Raw genomic sequence first — 18729 nt, 5'->3', positions numbered from 1 at the left:
TTGACCTCTATAAATGGCTACCTTGTTCTCTTTCAGTGATTCAGGGAATTCCTGCACACGTGCTGAGGAAATCCCTGTTTACGATGGGGAATCCCCACCCCATAATAGAGAATTTGGGCCCCTCCCATCCTGTGTGTTATTCTAGCCTTACAGAATTCTAACTCTTGGCCAGGGTGTTTCGTGTAGCGCTTTGACGGTAAAAATGTATCGCGCCCAATTGTTGGTACGTTTTCTTATTGGGGTGTTTGCCTGGGTTTTTTAGCATCGTATGGATTTCTTGGAAGCTTGTGTTAGGTTTAAGGCGTTAAATCCTAATGACTATTAAAGTAGTTGCTTTGTGGTAATGATACTTTGTTAAAGTGATGGAATACATTAGTTAGGAGTATTTTCTGTCCTTGCCACTTGCAAATCATTGTTTAAAAATTGTGAAAATAATTCGTTGGGCAAAATAGCCTGTAAAGATAATACAGATATAAAAGTAAAGCAGATATTCTTTAAAAATTTAAGATAATGCCTAAGCATTTACTAAAATCTCCAAATATGGCTGCAGTTTGTGCAGACTTATTTAGGCATAACATATAATAAGTGCACTGAGACTTATAAGTAAATATGTATTAGACTATATTGTTAATTAGTGAAATTTTCAGAGTTCCAATTTCATTGAGAATTGGGAAATAACTGCATGTAAATTTCCTACACATGTTGTACAGTAGTTTTTACTGCATTTTCTGGATTTGATCAATGTACCTGTTCTCTCAGAGTTGTGATTTTTGATTGATTGATTTAATGAACCAAAAGATACAGTCTTTGTATGGTCTGCATTCAAATTTGACCTTTACTTTGTTCATATTTTAATTTGAGAAATTGATTTACCGTCCACTCCTAAATTGAAGTTTCATCAAAATCAATGGATTTATTTTCAAGTAAGCATATATTTAGATATTCTGATATTAACAGCAATCAATAATTTAAGGAAGAAAACAATAAATTCCTTGTTCTCATTCAACAGTTTGCTACCAAGAAAGAGCAAACTAAATAGTGATTAAGTGAATTTACTTTCCCTTGTCATGGTGAGACACCATTTGGAATAATGTGTCTGGTTCTGAACACCAAAATGGATGGAGAGAAGTGAATGAATTTACAGGAGGAGTTCCAAGGGGGTGAGATTATTGGTAACCCCGCCTTACGAGAAATTATTAAATGGCCTGGGTATTCTTATTTGTAAGATTTTTTTATCCTATCTTGATTTTCTTCATTCTCCTCCTGTTTTCCCTATAACAACAACCCTGTGAGGTGGGTTAGCCTGAGAGAGAATGAATTGCCCAAAGTCACCCAATTGGCTTTCTTGCCTAAGGTGGGGGAGGAGTTCCTGATTTCTAGGTCTGCACCTTAAACACTACACCAAACTGACTCTAGGTATATTTAACCTGCAGGGGAGAAGCTTAGGGGGGCTGTGTAGAGCAGTCTCCGGATGTCTGAAAAGTTCTCAAGTAGAAGAGGAAGTAGATATTCTCTGTCCCTTGAGGGGGCAGGACCAGGACCTGGTCCAATGGGTTAAACACTGCAATAGTTTCCTGAATGTACAGGAGAAGCTTTCAATCAGTGGAACAGACAATGCAGGATCTTACGACCCCTGAGGGTCATAAGATTGTAAGGAAACAGAGCTAATCTCTTATAGCCCTATTGATATGAATTCTGCTACCTTAACCATGTGCCTCTTATTGTTTGTCTGGATCAAACTTAGTAAAATTGCTGCCCTTATATGAAGGTGGTGATGTTCACCTGCTGCTGCTACTCTTAACTGGGGGTAGTAATTCCAGAGTCTTCTGAAGTTGGATGGCCACTTAACCCAATAAATAAATTGATCCCATGCCCTTAAGAAGGAGTTCCTGCTTTTGGTTCCCATGCTTTTGCTTCCTGTATCTGTTTGCTAGTGGGGCATTGTTGACAATATTTGATCTCAAGTTGTGGGATTGATGGACTGGTGAGCCTTGCACGATCTTATTAGTGACTAACACTTTCTGCATGACAACCCTTATGAATAATTAGACAAATTAATCTCTTTGGTTCCCCTGTTACATAGTAATTTGGAGCTATGAGTACATTCCTGAACTTAATACTTTGCAGTGACTCCACTTTGCTTGTTAACTCCATTCCATTGAAGAGTAAGTGCTTGCAACTATTGGAAACGCAGGTACTCAAACACAGGTCATGATCTACTCTCAGCAACTTCTCCAGTAGAAATGTCAGTCTGATGTAATGTCTTCTATTAGGTTACATTACCCTGAAAATAAGTAGAGTGTTTTAAAATTAAAATTTGGTCTAGTGGTTAAGACCTAACCAGGTTAGAAATTTTCTAGTCCCACCTTAGCCAGCTGGATGACCTTGGGCCAGTGTTCTCTCTCAGCCCAACTCACCTCACAGGGTTGTTGTTGAGGGAGATAGGAGGAAGAAAGTGTTTTGGGTATGTTCGTTGCCTTAAATTATTTGTAAAAAAATAACAAAGGCAGGATACAGGCAAACAAACAAACAATAGGATAAATGGATGAATGCACAGTTGATATTATTAGGTTAGTCTTATTATGCATAGAGGCTGATAGAATATAGTCCAGTGTCCTTGCAATAGCCAGTTGGAGATAAATGTTAATAATTGGGCAATAATTGAGTTGACCCATAACCTTAGCACAAGCCTTGAGTTCTTAAAATGCATTCTAGAATATGAACGGAAGCAAACATCTGGTAATCCCAATTTAACTAAGCTGGTGGAAAAAAGCACTAATTATGTTCTCCAGGAACTCCAGAAATTCAATCTAGATTTAGACTCCGTTCTAAATAGCTTGATTGTGTGGTGGATGATCTGTACTAAGAAAGAGCTAAGGGAAGTATGACCCAGTTGTCATCTTGGATTTCTTAAATGTTATTTTTTATTTTATTGATTACAGTATTTTTTCTAGTTGCTTGAAGAAAATAGACATGGCATTGCTTTTAGTGTTGCCTTTTTATTCATTTGGATAATGGGAAGTTTTGCTTGGCCCTTTTGGAAATTATTCGGTGATGGACATTATTATTTAGGAAATGAGAAGAATCACTCATGGATTTCATGCTAAGTGCTATTAGTATTCTGTTAGTACCCAACCTTAAAATGTAATAGTTTATATGGTGAATAGTGCTTCTGTAAGATGTCACATCCCTGGATTAGTTGCACTGGTTACTGATAGTTTCCAGGAACAGTTCAAGTCTTCAATTCTTATGATGTGGGAAGACTTCTGTAATTTGGGCCTTGTTTTGCAAGAATGTCTACATCTGTGTGATCTGTCCTAATATTAAGATGTTCAGTGGGGCACCACACATCTGTAACACCAGCAGCTAAAATTTATTTCCCCCCCATGGGTGGAATTTGGTGCTGATGTTTGAAGCTAGCACTCAACTGGCTTAAAACTTTTTGTTTCAAAAAATTCTTATGAAGTTTTTTAAAAAATAGTTTTGTTACTTAGGTTTTGGTAATTACTATTGTATATAAATATCTTAACTATCTAAAGCAGGGGACCTCAAACTATGGCCCGGGGCCCATATATGGCCTGTCAAAGTAATTAATCCAGCCCACGAGGGACCACAAGGCTGCCCCCCCCACGTCACCCCACCTATCCATCCCCTCCCCACTTTCTGGAGGCCAAGGAGGCCAAAAACAGGAAGCACGAAGGCCTCAGGAGGCCAAAAATGGGCCCATTTTTGGGCAGCAGAGTGGTTCTGAAGGCCGAGGAGGCCAAAAATGGGCCTGGTTTTGACCACCCCAGCCTCCAGAGAGAAGGAGGGGGAGAGAGAGGGAGCTACACCTCAAGGCAGCTGTATCCCTTCACTAACCTGCTTTCCACCCCCAGGAGCATAACACATTAAAGTTTAATTTATGTGTATTGTTTAATGGACAGCTAAATTGGCCATGCCCAGCCGGTCACATGACAACCTAGCCATATCCACCCATATGACCACCTAGCCACCACCCCCAGTCTGAGGGACCGTGAATTGGTCCCCGTTTAAAAAGTTTGAGGACCCCTGATCTAAGGCCACTAATGGCAATAGCAGCAAATAAAATTTAAACAAGCAATAATTTGTTGAAGGTTATTGAAGTAATATTTATGTTTACATGATACCAAGTACTTTTACAGGATACAGTAATTTTGAATTTGTAAGCAGGGTGGGTTTTATTTAAATAATCTACATTCTTATTTGCATTGTGATGTAAGTCAGTAACTAAGAAAACTTAATATATCTTAATTCCTAATAAATGCAGACTTGCTACCTAATGCAACCAATGTAGCTATTCCTATGTACTGAGATAAAGGTTTTATAATACAATATAAAATATTTAATAAGTTTATTTCAGGTTAATTTTCATTTAATATTGAACCATGATCATAGCAGGTGTTTCTTTATCTTACTGATGAGCATAGTAATATCATTAAAATACTCCCAAAGGGTATGTTTTATGGAGTCTACTTTTTAGATCAGTAATATGTTCAAAGCCTGAGGACCATATTTTTTACTTTTGATTGACGTCTGTGAAGGTTTCACCTTGGTATCTCCTAAGACCAATGAAATTTCCCATTGGATAAGATTTAATTAGTCTAATGACAGAGAGAGCTGCAATATGAGGAACCCTTCTCATTTAGAATGGCCCAGAATTTGACAACCATCCATTTTTAGTACTTTTGAGAACTAACCTCAACCACTCCATCCAACTTTTAATAAGCCCTTCATCTGACTGATAGGGAGAGGTAGGTAGGAAGGTGGAGGGACTAAGCTCAGAAGGGAGATCAGTGCAGACATTTTCAGTAATAATGTGAGATGTCAACCACCTCCGCTTGTTGCAAAATGGCTGCCTTCTGTACAATAAAGTACATAGATGGGAAAATAATATAAGATTAGAATTATGTGGCTGTTATTCCTTCTCTCTCTCTCTCTCTCTCTCTCTCTCTCTCTCTCCCTCCCTCCCTCCCTCCCTCCCTCCCTCCCTCTCTCTCTCTCTCTCTCTCTCTGTTTTCCACTTGAATGACAGTCTTTCAGCTGTTTGATAAAACTAGCTTATTAAAAAAACATGTCCTTCACTAGCCTTGAACCTCGAGTGATGATCTGGATGAACCTGTACATGAAGTGCTCTGTGGAAAAACATCATTTGGACTTCAAATGCTAGCACAGAATATGGAAGGAGCTTAACTGCACTGTTAAGTGAAACACGGGAGAAAGTAATTTGATAGAGGTTCCCTTATCTTCTCTTTGCCTAGCCCCACTGCCTCTATCTGTGCTGTTCCTTCTGTGGGAGGAAAAACTCCTCAGTGACCTCAGCAGCCAGCTGAGTTTTGGAGGAACTAAAATGACTAATTACCTTCTCTGTGACTGGTGTGGCCTTACATTAGAGTTAATGTCAAGACCCATGTTTCTTCTCTTTGCTAGACTTGTCACTGTGCCATGGTTCTCAGTGTGAAGCTGGCTGGTCTGTTTCATGCTCACAGGGTCTTTAGGACAGTTTCATTGGACTCCGTTATGTGTTAAGAATAAAGCCTAAATATGTGATGGCAAACCTATGGCACACAGCACCCCCTCTGATGGCACACGAGCCGTTGCCCCAGTTCAGCTCTGCAACACATGTGTGCATGCCTCCCACCAGCCAGCTGGTCTTCAGGTTTCTGCTGCGCATGCATGGGGGGAGGAGATTCGTAGGGTCCCCTGCACGCATGCGTGGAGGAGCAGGGGGCATGTGCATTGCATTTTGGGGATTTGGGGCGCATGCGCACGCACATGCTTTGGGTACTTGGTCTGGAAAAGGTTGGTCTAGAACCCTAGATGCTGTGCTGATGGTAGTTGATTTACTTTCCAAGATGATTTCATGCCCCCCCCCCCATCCATTAAATGGATGCACAGTGTACCTTTAGTTTTCTATAACATATTGTTTGAATACCATTGCCCTTGTTCTACCCCATCTTAGTGAGAGGTTAGCACCATTTATGGATGAATGTAGTTTGAACTTCTGCAGGAGGAACAGATTGGAATATTTGATATGCTGGAAGAGTAATCCAGACACAAGTAACTCATGGCATAGATACTCCCGTCAGTGATCCAGGTGCGATATACTCAAGAAGCCTACAATCCCTGGCCACCATTATAAATTACCGGCCTTGCTAGATGGCAATACTTAGCCAATCTTAGCTGATCTAAAAAGCTAAGTGAACTTGCATTTTGTCAGTCCTTGGATAGGACACAAGGAAATCCCAGGCATGCAAATTAAATTAGGAAGTTGAAAAGGCATCCCAGAAAATAAATAAATGGCAAACTATTTTCTTCACCTGCCAAGAGAACTGTATGAATTAGTCACCCCCAACTGACCTTGACTTGAATGTGTCTTTTCTTTCATAAAATTGCAAGAATAATCTCAAAAATGTTTAAAATTAAACAGTTTTTGACCAAAGGAAAATAATTGTCAGTAAGGCTTTGCCCCCTGGTGGACAAATGAAATGCAATTTCTTTGCTTTGCCTTTCCAAGAGAGACCATTTAAAATTGTACATAGACAAATGTCAGCATATGTGTGCCAGATTTCTTTGATCCAAAGTCTCTGAGCTGGTTAGGAAAGAGTAATAGAAATTCCTACAAATCTTAAGTCTAACAAGATAACTATTTTAAATGTATTCATTGGCTGCCAATTTGCTTCCAGGTCCAATTCAAGCTGCTGCTTGTCACCTTCAAAGCCCTACATGGCTTGGGACCAGGTTATTTGGAGGTCTTAAACTTAGAGGCAGGGAATGTTACATGTCCCCTCTCTTAAAGAGGTCTACCTACCAGGACCAGAAAATACCTTCTCTATGGTGGTTCCCTCCCTGTGGAACATCATCCCCATGGAGATAAGATTGGCCCCCACTTTGATATTCTCTGACAAGGCTTTGAAGATGTAGTTTTGCCAACTGGCTTGGAGACCCCAGATTGGGATGGAACTCATCAAATGGCTCATTTGATTGTTGTCACAAGGGGGTGGAGGGTTATTGTTTTTTATCTTTTTTTAAAATTGGGTTTTTGTAAGGCCACCTGGAGTCACTGGGAGTGAGTTGGATGGCCATATAAATGTTCTTAAATGAAAAAATAAGAATAAATTAGCATTTACTGAAATTTGTTAGGATGAGCATAATGCTTTAACATAAATCCAGGTCTTATGATTGGATATACAGCTTTAGAAATGCAAGAACTCAATTCTGAATGCATTTTTTAACATTTATCCAATTTTTTTATTATTTTAAAAATGTTTCTCATTGTGACTTAGGTTTTCCGGGCTTCAACAACACAATATATACCGTACCTAATGTTCATTTATTTTTTTAAAATCTGATTAATTACTTAACTTGTCAATAGCATTCAAAGAAATATTCAGTTTATGTTTATAAAGCAGGGGGGGAGAGGAAATGTGAGATAGAGAACGCCTTGGAAACATCCTGTGTATACCTCAGGAGGCATTTTTGGCTAGAACACCAAATTCTCAGAATTTCTCAGGATAAAAATACAACATTATATAAATAGTAAATATAAGTAATATATATATATAGTACTTAGTAAATATAAATAGGCAGCAAAAAACAGTGGGTTTTTTTCCTAATCATGCAGCATTGAAAGGCCTGGAATGTTTTTTTTTCCTGTGAGTGTTCTATTCTCTCTCCCCAGGCATTGACATCTCAGTTCAAGTGTAGAGTAAATTTGTATGTTATCTGAAGCTTTATATGTCATTTCAAGGTTTTTTAATGTATAAAAGGCATAATTTTAAAGGTCTGTGTAGTTATAATGGACAAAGAAAAAGAAATGTGAATTAATATAGCAGTAAGATTAGTAGTAGAATTTATATGATATAAATCAAGAGATTCTCTTGAGTAGAACTCTGAGTCAAATACCTGTATTTTTCAGAGTATAAGATGCACTGGAGTATAAGACACACCAGGATTTTGAAGAGGCAAAGTTTTTAAAAAAGTTTTTGCACTCTACAGACCTCCCAAAAACGGTCCATATTTTGATCATTTCTGCCCTCCCCAGCCCCCAGGAGCACTCTAAAAGCCTCCTAAAGGCTATGCGTGACCAATTTGGTGAAGGGGGCGGGGTTTCAGGAGGCAAAAAATGCTGTATTCAGTGTATAAGATGCACCCAGATTTTCATCCTCTTATTCTCCAAAAAATACTGTAAATTCTTATTTGTATTTACCGTATTTATTCGAGTATAACGCGCAAAATTTTCTACCAAAAAAAGAAATCAAAGTGTGGGTGCGCGTTATAAACGAGGGCTGGGGTGGGGTGGCACTGGCGGCCGGTCCATTGAGGGCGCAGGCGAATTGTAAATTTCCGGACTGCAGCCTCGATCCCGGCCTCAGGCGGCACCGCGCCGTGCTCAATAGTCGCAACTCAGCTGCCTGCCGCCTTTCCCCTCCTTTGTCTCCCAGCCGGGGCGGCCCGCCGCCGAGTTGCGACTATTGCTGCTGCTGCTGCCGCCGTTCACAGGACCCGCCTCTCACCCTCTTCCTCCAGTCAGCAGCAGCGGCGGCAATAGTCATGGCCGCATGTGTTCAACAACGTTTTTTTGTCAATTACAATGCTTGGTGTGAAACAAAATTTTATACCGATTTTTAATCGAAAATTAGGGGGTGCGCGTTATACACGTGTGCGCGTTATACTCGAATAAATACGGGTATATAGAAAGGTTCCTAAGAGTTAGTTATGCCCCTGAATATCTCAGACAATGGTTAAGTTTTTCTAAAATGTTTGAATGGATTAAATATTTGAAACAAAATGGTGTTTATCCTGACATTAGAATCAGAATGTAAGATGATCAATCAATGTGATTTTTTTTCGCTAGCTATTAGTATATTATCGTATTTATTTGCTTTAGACTGTTTTTGTTTGTTCTTCTCAATTTTGCTGGTCTTTGACCAAATAAATTTGATTGATTGATTGAATGAATGAATGTAAGATGAGCTCTTACTTTGCCCAATTTCTTCTGCCACCTTTGTAATGAAAAGTAGTTGTTCAGCTGAATTTAAAATGTGAAAAGTCATAGGTTTGCATATCTCTATCCTTCTTTTAAAATTGCACATTTTGCGTGTGCAATTAATTTTTAAAAAGTTGATTTTGGGCCCAGTGTTTTCAAGTGAAACATATAGAACGGGTCAGATGAAAATATATAAAAAGATAGGACCGTTTCAGATGAACTTGGACTTGTATCCTAAAATTAACCTTTCCTTCTAGAATACATGGTTATCTTCCTTACCAGACAACCAGAACAACTGCTTGACATATTTAATTATAGAACAATATAAAATGGGACAATAATTACAATAAAAAGAAAATGCTAGCCTGGTGAAGATTATGGTAAAAGGTATCTAAATGGCTGACTATGCATCTTTAAATCCTACAGAATTAATTAATAGGCCTGTATTAAAATATATGGAGCATTAAACAGCTTCTGCAGTTAGATGTCGTATCATCCACCACTATGAAGATCATCAGTAGGTGTTGTAAATTGGTAATAAACTTGCTAGTTAATGACCACCACTTTAAATATAATTGTTTGAATTGCTATTCTCTTGCATAATGTGACTGTTTTGTGTGCACACATGCTTGAGAAAGAGAAGTTTCCCCACATTCAAGGAATTCTTCAGACTTGTAAAAAAACAGCTAATAAAATGCAGAAATCAAATTACAGGACTACATAGAGAAGACTTGTCCTTGAAAGTATATATTTTTTGGAACAAATTGGAAAGCAAGTGGTTGAGAATATGATAAAAATGAATGAATCAATATTGCCCTCAATCTTTCTATTGCTGTTGTTATTTTAAAAAATGGGTTGCAAAGCTTAGGAAACACATAGTTTATCTTTCATACTATAGTGTTAAATTGATCTTGCATCTTACAGAGAAAAAGAAAATAGGAAAAAAGTTCAGACAAAAAGTAAGATAAAGATGCAGAAAAAAGGAAAACGAGCAAGCATGACTTTCAGCATTTTTTCATACAGATATAGATAAAACCACTCTAAAATTAACAATAGTCTATGCTACTTTTACAACCTCATGTATTTCTAATCATCAATCCCCAAAATCAAAGTTTCATTTCTCTCGATTTCTCACCAAAATCAAAGAATGGTTTCCAAGTGGACTTAAAATTAGTCATTTTTTTTATTTTTAATCAAAGCTGTCAATTTTGCCATCTCCATCATTCCCATCAGTTTAATCATCCATTCTCCCATTGTAGGTACAGGTAATCCTCGACTTATGACCACAACTGAACCCCAAATTTCTGTTGCTAAATGAGACAGTTAAGTGGGGTTTGCATCATTTTAAAACCTTTTTGGCAACAGGTTGTTAAATGAACCACCACAGTTGTTAAAGTTAGTAACAAGGTTGTTAGATGAATTTGACTTCCCCATTGACTGTGCTTCTGAGAAGATCACAAAAGATGAATATATGAGCCCAGGATACTGCAACCATCATAAATATAAGTCATTTGGCATGCATCTGAATTTTAATCATATGACCATAGGGATGCTGCATCAATTGTAGTTGTGAAAAACAGACATATCACTTTTTCAGTGCCATTGTAATTGTGAATGGTTACTAAACAAACACTAAATCGAGAATTACCTATATTTGTAAATCCTACCACCTTTATATATAGAAGTCTTGCTGTTGTTATCATATATAAAGTTCCATAAGATCTCTCAATTTGCTTGTCCATTAAACCCCTCCCCCCCCAAAAAACCCTATAGTTTCAGTTGTAGATTTACCTTTATATTTTTCTGAATGAATACATATTTGGTTCCAACATTTTCTAGCTTTATTACATGTCCATCAAAAATGAAAAAATGTACCTTCAGATTAGATACCTTTCCAACAAATATTTGAAATTCCATTACACATTTTTGACAGTATCTGATGTCAGATACCAGCGATACATAATTTTATAAAAGTAATCTTTAAGATTAAAGTTCAAAGTAAATTTCAATCCTTCCATATATTTTTCCATTGATCCAACAAGATGTTATATCCAAAATAAGATTTTTATCTTATTAGATACTTTAACTTATTCACCCTGTTTCCATTTTCAGTAAAAATGTATAGCTTGGTAATAATTTGAGCATCATTTGTACACCACATTCTTACCAAGTTCAAAATCATAATTCTTGTCAAGTTTTAATCTTTCTATTAACTAGATGTAGGGGAACCGATGACATATGTAACTTTCTGATTCCAGATGTTCTCTTGTTTCTAACTTAAATTCTTCAGAGAAAGACAGTACATCCACATAAGTTAACCAATTTTGTTTAACTACTATTTCTCTTCTAAAAATGTTTCCTGGGGTGATAATAATAAAAGTATGTTAGGGGAAAAAATCTTGTTTTATATCTATTTCAAAGTCTAAATAAGTCACATGTAATAAAATGATTTCTAAAATCTACATTCTTAACTTTTTCATGCCATAAATAACATTGCCATCCAAATTTTAAGCACGTCCTTCCAATTCTAATACCCCCCTATTTTTCAAAGTCACTCATTCTTTCATCTACACTAAACAACAAACTGCAAAGTACAATTTCAAATATGATAATCCTCGCCTTCCTCTTTATTTAGCATCTTGCAATAATTTATATTTAATTCTATGTTTCTTTCCTTGCCAAACAAATTTAGAAAAAAAAATCCTGCATGCCCTATTTTGAGGTCTATAAATACAAGCAATATAAAAGCCAAAGCCAGAACTGTTTAAATAAATGCTGGGATATTCTGACTCTAATTTTCTTCTTGTATTAATGGTATTTTAAAGTATGGGATATGCATATATAAACAGAAATGGAGCAATCAAATAATATACTAATTGTATTCAGGACACACTATTTGTGAAATTTAATTTATGGGAAAGAAAGTGCTGGCAAGGGCAAAAATAAAATAAAAATAAGATGGTTTTTTTTCCCTTGCATTTTCCAACAAATACAAAATCCACTTTTTCCAGATCAGTTGAGTATTGTTGCATTGGTTGTAACAACAGGCTTGTTTCCCAAGCCTCTATCATGGATTGGAAGAGAGTGACTGGCCCAAAGGCACCCAGCTGGTTGTCATGTCGAAGGTCAAACTAGAACTCACAGTCTCCTGGTTTCTATCCTGGTGCCTTAACCACTAGACCAAACTGTTTCTCAAGGGTGAAAATAAGAATGCTTTCTTAAAAAGAGTATATGCTAAAGCTTATTTTCAGTAGAATATGGGAACAAGGTAATTGTGGCACGTAACAGGATTTAAAAAATTTTTTTGGGGGAGGGGTAAGAAATAAGGAGGTAGACTTTAAGTAATCTCATTAAAAATAAATGTCCACTGCAAGTGTTTCCTGTAAAATTCCAGGCATACATAATTTTGCATTCACTTCTATCTAGTTCTACTAGTATTTACCTGGATTGAGGTAAAGTTAGCTTTCTAGTTTGGACTTCACCTCTCCTATGATAGCTGTTATAGATTTTGGATACAGTTTTTGATGAAATGTTATCATCTCTCTTTTAATTACCATTAATATCACTGGCAGGCGTAATAAATAATTTGGAAGGTATTTGGAGAGTTTTTAAAAGACTTAATATGTGTTAAACCTCTACTTTTTCTGTTGGCTTCTGTGAATGGACAATGCATGTTCATTTGAAAATTCAGAAGATATTTATCTGCTGAAGAAAGTAGACACAACTAAAAGCTGTTAAGCATACAAACAATTGTATATTGAAAGTTGTTAATCATCAAAGTGAGATTGAGTTGTACATGTTGTACATGAAGCTTTCTAGCTAGCTGTTCTAAATCCATCTGTCTAAATGTGTTGACCAAGCTGTTTGAGAATTATTAAATCTATCACATGTAGAGGACACTAATATGGCAACCATGTTTTTTATAATACAGACCAGGCAGCTGTTGCATGTAAAATGAATACTTATAATTTTTTACATGACTACTGTCTTACAGCCTTGTCTGGTTTATGCATTGGGCCAATTTTCACAGAATAGGAAACCAGGATTGTTTAGAATTATAGCTTGTTTGTCTTCTTTCTTGCAAATCTTGTTTCACTTGCAGAAGCTATTCAGGTTAGACCTGAGAGAATATAAACTTTAGAATTGAATGACTCACTTAACAGCATTGTTGCTATGCTCAGATAGAAGTCTACTAGAAATTGAAGTCAATCACTAGACTATATGTCAGCCTCGGCTTCGCTTGCTTGCTTTCGGCTGCCATGGAAACAGGGGGAGGGCATGGTATTTGGGATGGGAATAATTAGTACAGGAGGATTTGTCAAACAGGGAGTTTTGTTCTCACCATTGTCTACGCAAGCTGATGGGCGATGTTTGGACCTGGTCAAGGCCAACCATCCTGCATACCAACCTGATGATGCTACTTGGAGATGCAACCCACATGACATCTAAGGGAGATGCAGATTGGGCAATAGGGTAGGGTTGTTGGAGGAAAGGGGCTGGGCAAAAGTTTGATATGTATGATTTCGTGCTTTTCTGCCTCAGACGTTGCTTTACTTCGCTGCTATCTATTCATAACCAGTAAAAGTACTTTTAATTCCACAACCGTTGGACTGAGAGGTTTCTTTTTTGGTTACTGAGGGAGGCATGCTTGAGACTATAGTACTTTGATGGGGCCAAACATATAGTCTTATTTAAGAGAACTGGTATGGTTTCAATGATTATTAACCTGGGTTGCATTAGGAATTAGAGCTGAATCTAAGGCCATCTGCAAAACAATAGTTTTGACCCTTGACTCTCCTACTATATACACATGTCTGGATTGTTGGTCTTCTTGTTGGCTTTCATTCATAGAGTTGACATGCTGTGACCCAAATTAGCCTAGTTAGAAGTTTCAGTTACTTTTATGTTGATGGTACTCAAACCCAGAGTGCTTGCAAAATAACCTACTTTAATAATCTGCAGAAATTATACACTCACAACACCCTCTTTTTCCTAGCAGACCGTGATAAGAAACAAACCTTGAATTGCTGTGAGGCAGTTCTATGAGTTACATTTTAATATATAGAAACTTTATTCTGTTTTACACACACACACACACACACACACAGACACACACACACACGGCAAGCTGGGCTTTCCTTCCCCTGTTGTGGTTTTGAGGGCACAAAATGGAAAACCAAAAGAAACTTTCTGTAAACCAATATTTTAAAATTGTGAGGTCATTACCAGTTTATGAAATGGCATTCTTTCCAAGGTTAACAGTCATGCTTGCGTTACTTATAGTTGCAGCTTAACATGGTGGGAATAATATATCCAGTTCATTCTGACAAACAGCTCATTAGGGGCAGCTGTAATTCTATAATTTTGTTGTGTACTCAGGGTAAATGCCTCAGTTGTTTGGCTTTCAATTTTAAAGCTAGGGAAAACATATAATTTCAATTTCTGTTCATGGATGTCTTCTCATTTTGTAGTCTGGTCTAATATTACAAATAGTTTTGTTCTGTGGCCACCTTACTTGGATAAAAGCATGATAATAGACAGTATGTCATAGATGACTTTGTCTTTCTTTGAAGCATCATTCAGGGTTTTTCTTTCCATAACTGGCAAAAGTAGCAAACAAAAATAAAAACCCAAAGCTTCAAACTGCCAATTACTAACTCATTGGTTCAATTCAAAAGATTTATTCTTGATTCTGAAACCATTTCTGCCATGTTTTCTATTTGTACGAAGTACAAGTATTCCTCCACATTTTTTGCATTTTCTGATACTGACTTGATGCTTCAGAATTGTTTTACTCAGATTGTGGACTACCAGGCTAATCTAAGATACACATTTAGCTAAGCATTTTCATGAGAAAAGAAAATAAGGATAAGCATATATTAATTAAATAATTAATTAAGTCATATCCTACTTTTGCATTTTTAAATAAATAACTTAAAGTTATTAGAATTCATGGTCTCCCAGTTTCTAGCCTGGTGCCTTAAATACTAACTAGACCAAACATCTCTCTCCTTTATTTTAAATTGTTGTTATTGTATTGTCTCTTTTTAAATACAAAACAAACACATCCTTGGTAATCAATATTGTGGTTGCTTTTTGTGTGGCCTATTGATTTTAGTGTAAATTACTTAGGAGGAAACAGTTGGTACCTTGTTCTAGAATCTGATCTTGGGTAGCACCTACTTTGAAAGAATCTAGTCAGATAGTCATTGCAAACTTCCATATGATATTACTGCATGAGAACTGCCAGTGCTTATAAAATCCTGTGTTGAAGAGCATTTGCTAAAATGTATTTGTACTGTTTTGCAGGGAGATCTAAAAAGCAAACTAGTAAATGGCTGCAGAACAGAGCTTGTGGAATATGTTGCATATGGCCATGGTGAAAAATACAAGTTGAAAGCAAACTACTCACTGCCCTGGGAAGATGTGCAGACAAATGAAAAAGGAAGTATGGCCGGCTTAGAAACAGAGAAGTGGGTGCCGAATGAAAATCCATCACTTAATATCCATGTGAATGGAGATCTCTGTAACACTGAAACCAGAAATGAGAACTTAACACATTTTGAAAAGGATGCAAAACTGGTTTATTCTTCCAGCATAATAGATGAGGCCCCCAAGTTATTTGCACATACAGCTAGAAATGGCATTAAAATCTTACCGCATTCACCAGCAGAATGTGACACATCATTGAAATCAGATGTGAGCACACTGAAAAAAGCAGATGTGAACACTACTGCAAAGCTGGCCAACAGCTGCAATCACAGTAACTCCAGTGCTTCCTGGGGTGAAGCGGCTCAGCTGAACAGCATCTACCCTTTGGCAACTGGAACATATGGTGCTATTCCAGAAAAGAAGGACTATGTTGTAGGCCACCAGACAGAAAACCCAAATGGAAATCAGGAAGCCGAAAATTCACTATTGCAAACCATTTCACTTTTACATTTGCAGGACAAGCCACCCTGTACTCCTGTGCTTGAAAGGGGTGCTTGTCTTGATGATGGTGCTTCAAATATTCCTAGTAAGGATTTCCAACCTGAAGATTTGCAACTTCAGTCAACTTTTTTATCTCTGATTAAAAACAGAAATTTAACTGTGGAACAGGTGGTAGCTATTGAGGCATTAACACGTTTGTCCGAGGTCCCTTTAGGCCATTCTTCACCAGCTAAACCAGAAGGTTTAGAGCAGCAAGCGTCGCATTTGCTGAACAGTTACAAAAAGGATAACCCATGTCCCTTAAAATCATCTGCACTGAAAGTAATAAAAGGGACTTGCCCACAAAAAGATCCACAGCTTCTTTCTCATCCTTCCTCCCAGAGGAGAATCCACTCTAAGAGTCTGTTCTACAAGGCTCAAGGTGCTATTTCTGAGTTCCCCAGTAAATGTCCATCTAACTTACTGCGTAGGTTGCATTGCACCTCAAAAGACACCAGAACTTTCTCTGCTTTAGCTTCTGGTGGAAATTCAGGTATTGCTACCAAGAAATGTCCTCTCCATCATAAAACTGCTCTCGGGCCATGTTCCAAAACCTCAAGTACCGTCAGACAGTGGTGGAACAAGGGGGAGATGCTTGGCAAATGGGAGGGAAAGGCTGTTCACAACCTGAATTTAAAAAGCGGTTCTGTATTTAAGGGTGGTATTCACAGCCAAGATGAAGAAGAGGTAGCCACCCAGTTAACTCAACTCGCAGCAATAATTGAATCGAGCAGAACAAGCCCCAATCCGAAGATGACGACAACCCTTCTCGGTCGATTACCACCTGATATGCAATCAAAAAATAAGGATCAGTGCCTATTGCAGAAGAAACAATCGGTATTTGGGAGGAACAATTACACCTCCTCGTTGGTCAAGCAAAGGCAGCCACCTCGGAAGAATGAGAAATCAGTACCGAGGGCCAAAAGATTGAAGAAGAAACCTCAAGTAGTACCAGACCAACCAAGTCAGCTACAGCAAGAATGCCAGTATAGTGAATTGCAGGACATACAGAAAAAACCTAAACTGCGCAGGCTTGGGCGCATTGCATCACAAGATGCCAAGCTGTCAGCCTTGGGGAAAAAATCTTCTAAAACCAAAGGACCGAAGGCGCGGAATCGGAATGCTTTGTCATCCCAGCAAAAACCAGCTGTATTATTTCTTCCAAAAACTCAGATAATATTCCATCGGCCTTTACCGGCTTCAATACAAGGTAAAATAAGAAATAAGCCATTAGGCTGTGAAATGGTGCCAGAGCCCCTCAAGACAACAGGCTTTAGCGATGCACAAGGTGCCAGCAGCCTGAGTGGGGTCACGGGGGCTCTTCAACATGGAGCCCCGCTTTCTAGTAATCTGCTGATTGTTCCTCAGTTAAAAACAGACTTTTGCATAAAACAAGGAAGTGAAAACAGGCAGATGTTTACAGAAAAAGACAAGAATTCTCAGGTACAACAAACCATGAATATCCCTCAGCTGCATCCTTTTCCTCAGATCTTCAGTCAAAGAGCTGATGGTGACATCTGCGAGGAAAGCCAAGCTAAACCACAAGGTGCTGTGGAACAAAAGGATCAAAATCTGCAACTGATCCTCCGTAACGGTGATGATGGCTTGCCAGGGGATACCATGCACACTCTTAGAAATGTGGAGCATGTAAGTGAAGCTACATTTCCAACATTAAGAACTTTAGAGACTGAAAAGCAACAGGGTACTGGGAACTTAAGATGTTCTCCAACAAAGAATACACTCAGTAGTTTTCTTGAATCTCCCATGACATTCTTAGATACCCCTACAAAGAATTTAATTGATACACCTTCAAAGAAAGGACAGAGTAATTTTCCAACCTGTGACTGTGTGGGTAAGTGTCCTGTGGTTTATTTTTGCATGGTTGAATTTTGAAATATTTTCTGTCTTTCTGTACGGATCATGTTGCCTAGTCAGGTAATGAAACGTCTGCAAGCAAAAAAGCTCAGAGAGCACCAAGAACTCGACAGTTCAACCCTGAGCTACAGATATTCTCTTTTATTAAAATATTTCTTTTCCTCAGGTCAGAATTTCCCAGAAACGTGCAAATATTTACACATGCTGAAATTCATGAGTTTTATTCCATAACAAGAAGATCCTCTACATTTATCCAGATTCTTTGCAGATACTTCTTGACTATCTGGATTTCTTGAATTTTCTTCAAATGTAAAACCTATTAATGTTGAGCTTTTACCAATTTGTGAAATTAGAGCTGATAAAATTCCCAACTATCTATTTTTCTTTTCCACAGCTTACAAGGAAAGGAATTGTTTTATTTTGTTCAGAATTATGCAGGAATTGCGACTAACAGCATTTATGAATGCTGAAGTTAAGCCTTAATCCATGGGTCTCTTACTACATGTTATCGGCCAACATATTGAATTCCAGTGGCAACATAATACTCTGTAATGTCTTTTTTTTTAATGTGAAAGGACGAATCAAAACTGTATTTAACAAATTCAACCACTTGCAGAATTTACTTATGTGGCAGTATTATCAATTTTAGATTAATAACCTTTATTGATAGTGTTAATACAATCTCTCTTTGTTCATGTTGAAGTGTGACTCAGTTGCTAATCCCATTCTGGCATTTCAGTGCCAAAATTACATAATAATGAGTTCATCTAATAGAAGTGTTTTACAGATAGTCCTTGACTTACGCAGCTAAGTGATGCGTTCATTAAGTGAGTCACATCCAATTTTATGACCTTTTTGCTGCCTTTATTAAGCAA

The 18729-nt window shown here is 37.7% G+C and overlaps 1 protein-coding gene across 5 annotated transcripts in view; it reads left to right on the top strand.

Annotated features, from left to right (window-relative positions):
• TET1 (tet methylcytosine dioxygenase 1) overlaps positions 1-18729 on the top strand; it is a 131460-nt gene that overhangs the window by 58363 nt on the left and 54368 nt on the right. For all 5 annotated transcript variants that reach the window (XM_081953962.1, XM_081953964.1, XM_081953961.1 and 2 more), the window contains one exon: positions 15317-17831. In XM_081953962.1, the coding sequence (XP_081810088.1) occupies positions 15317-17831 (2515 nt within the window). The remainder of the gene's footprint in view (positions 1-15316; positions 17832-18729) is intronic.

The sequence above is a fragment of the Natrix helvetica genome (assembly GCF_964273705.1).
Source record: "Natrix helvetica genome assembly, chromosome: 5".
NCBI lineage: Eukaryota > Metazoa > Chordata > Lepidosauria > Squamata > Natricidae > Natrix > Natrix helvetica.
Note: the sequence above shows the minus strand (reverse complement) of the source record. Positions and strands in the feature narration are given on the sequence as shown.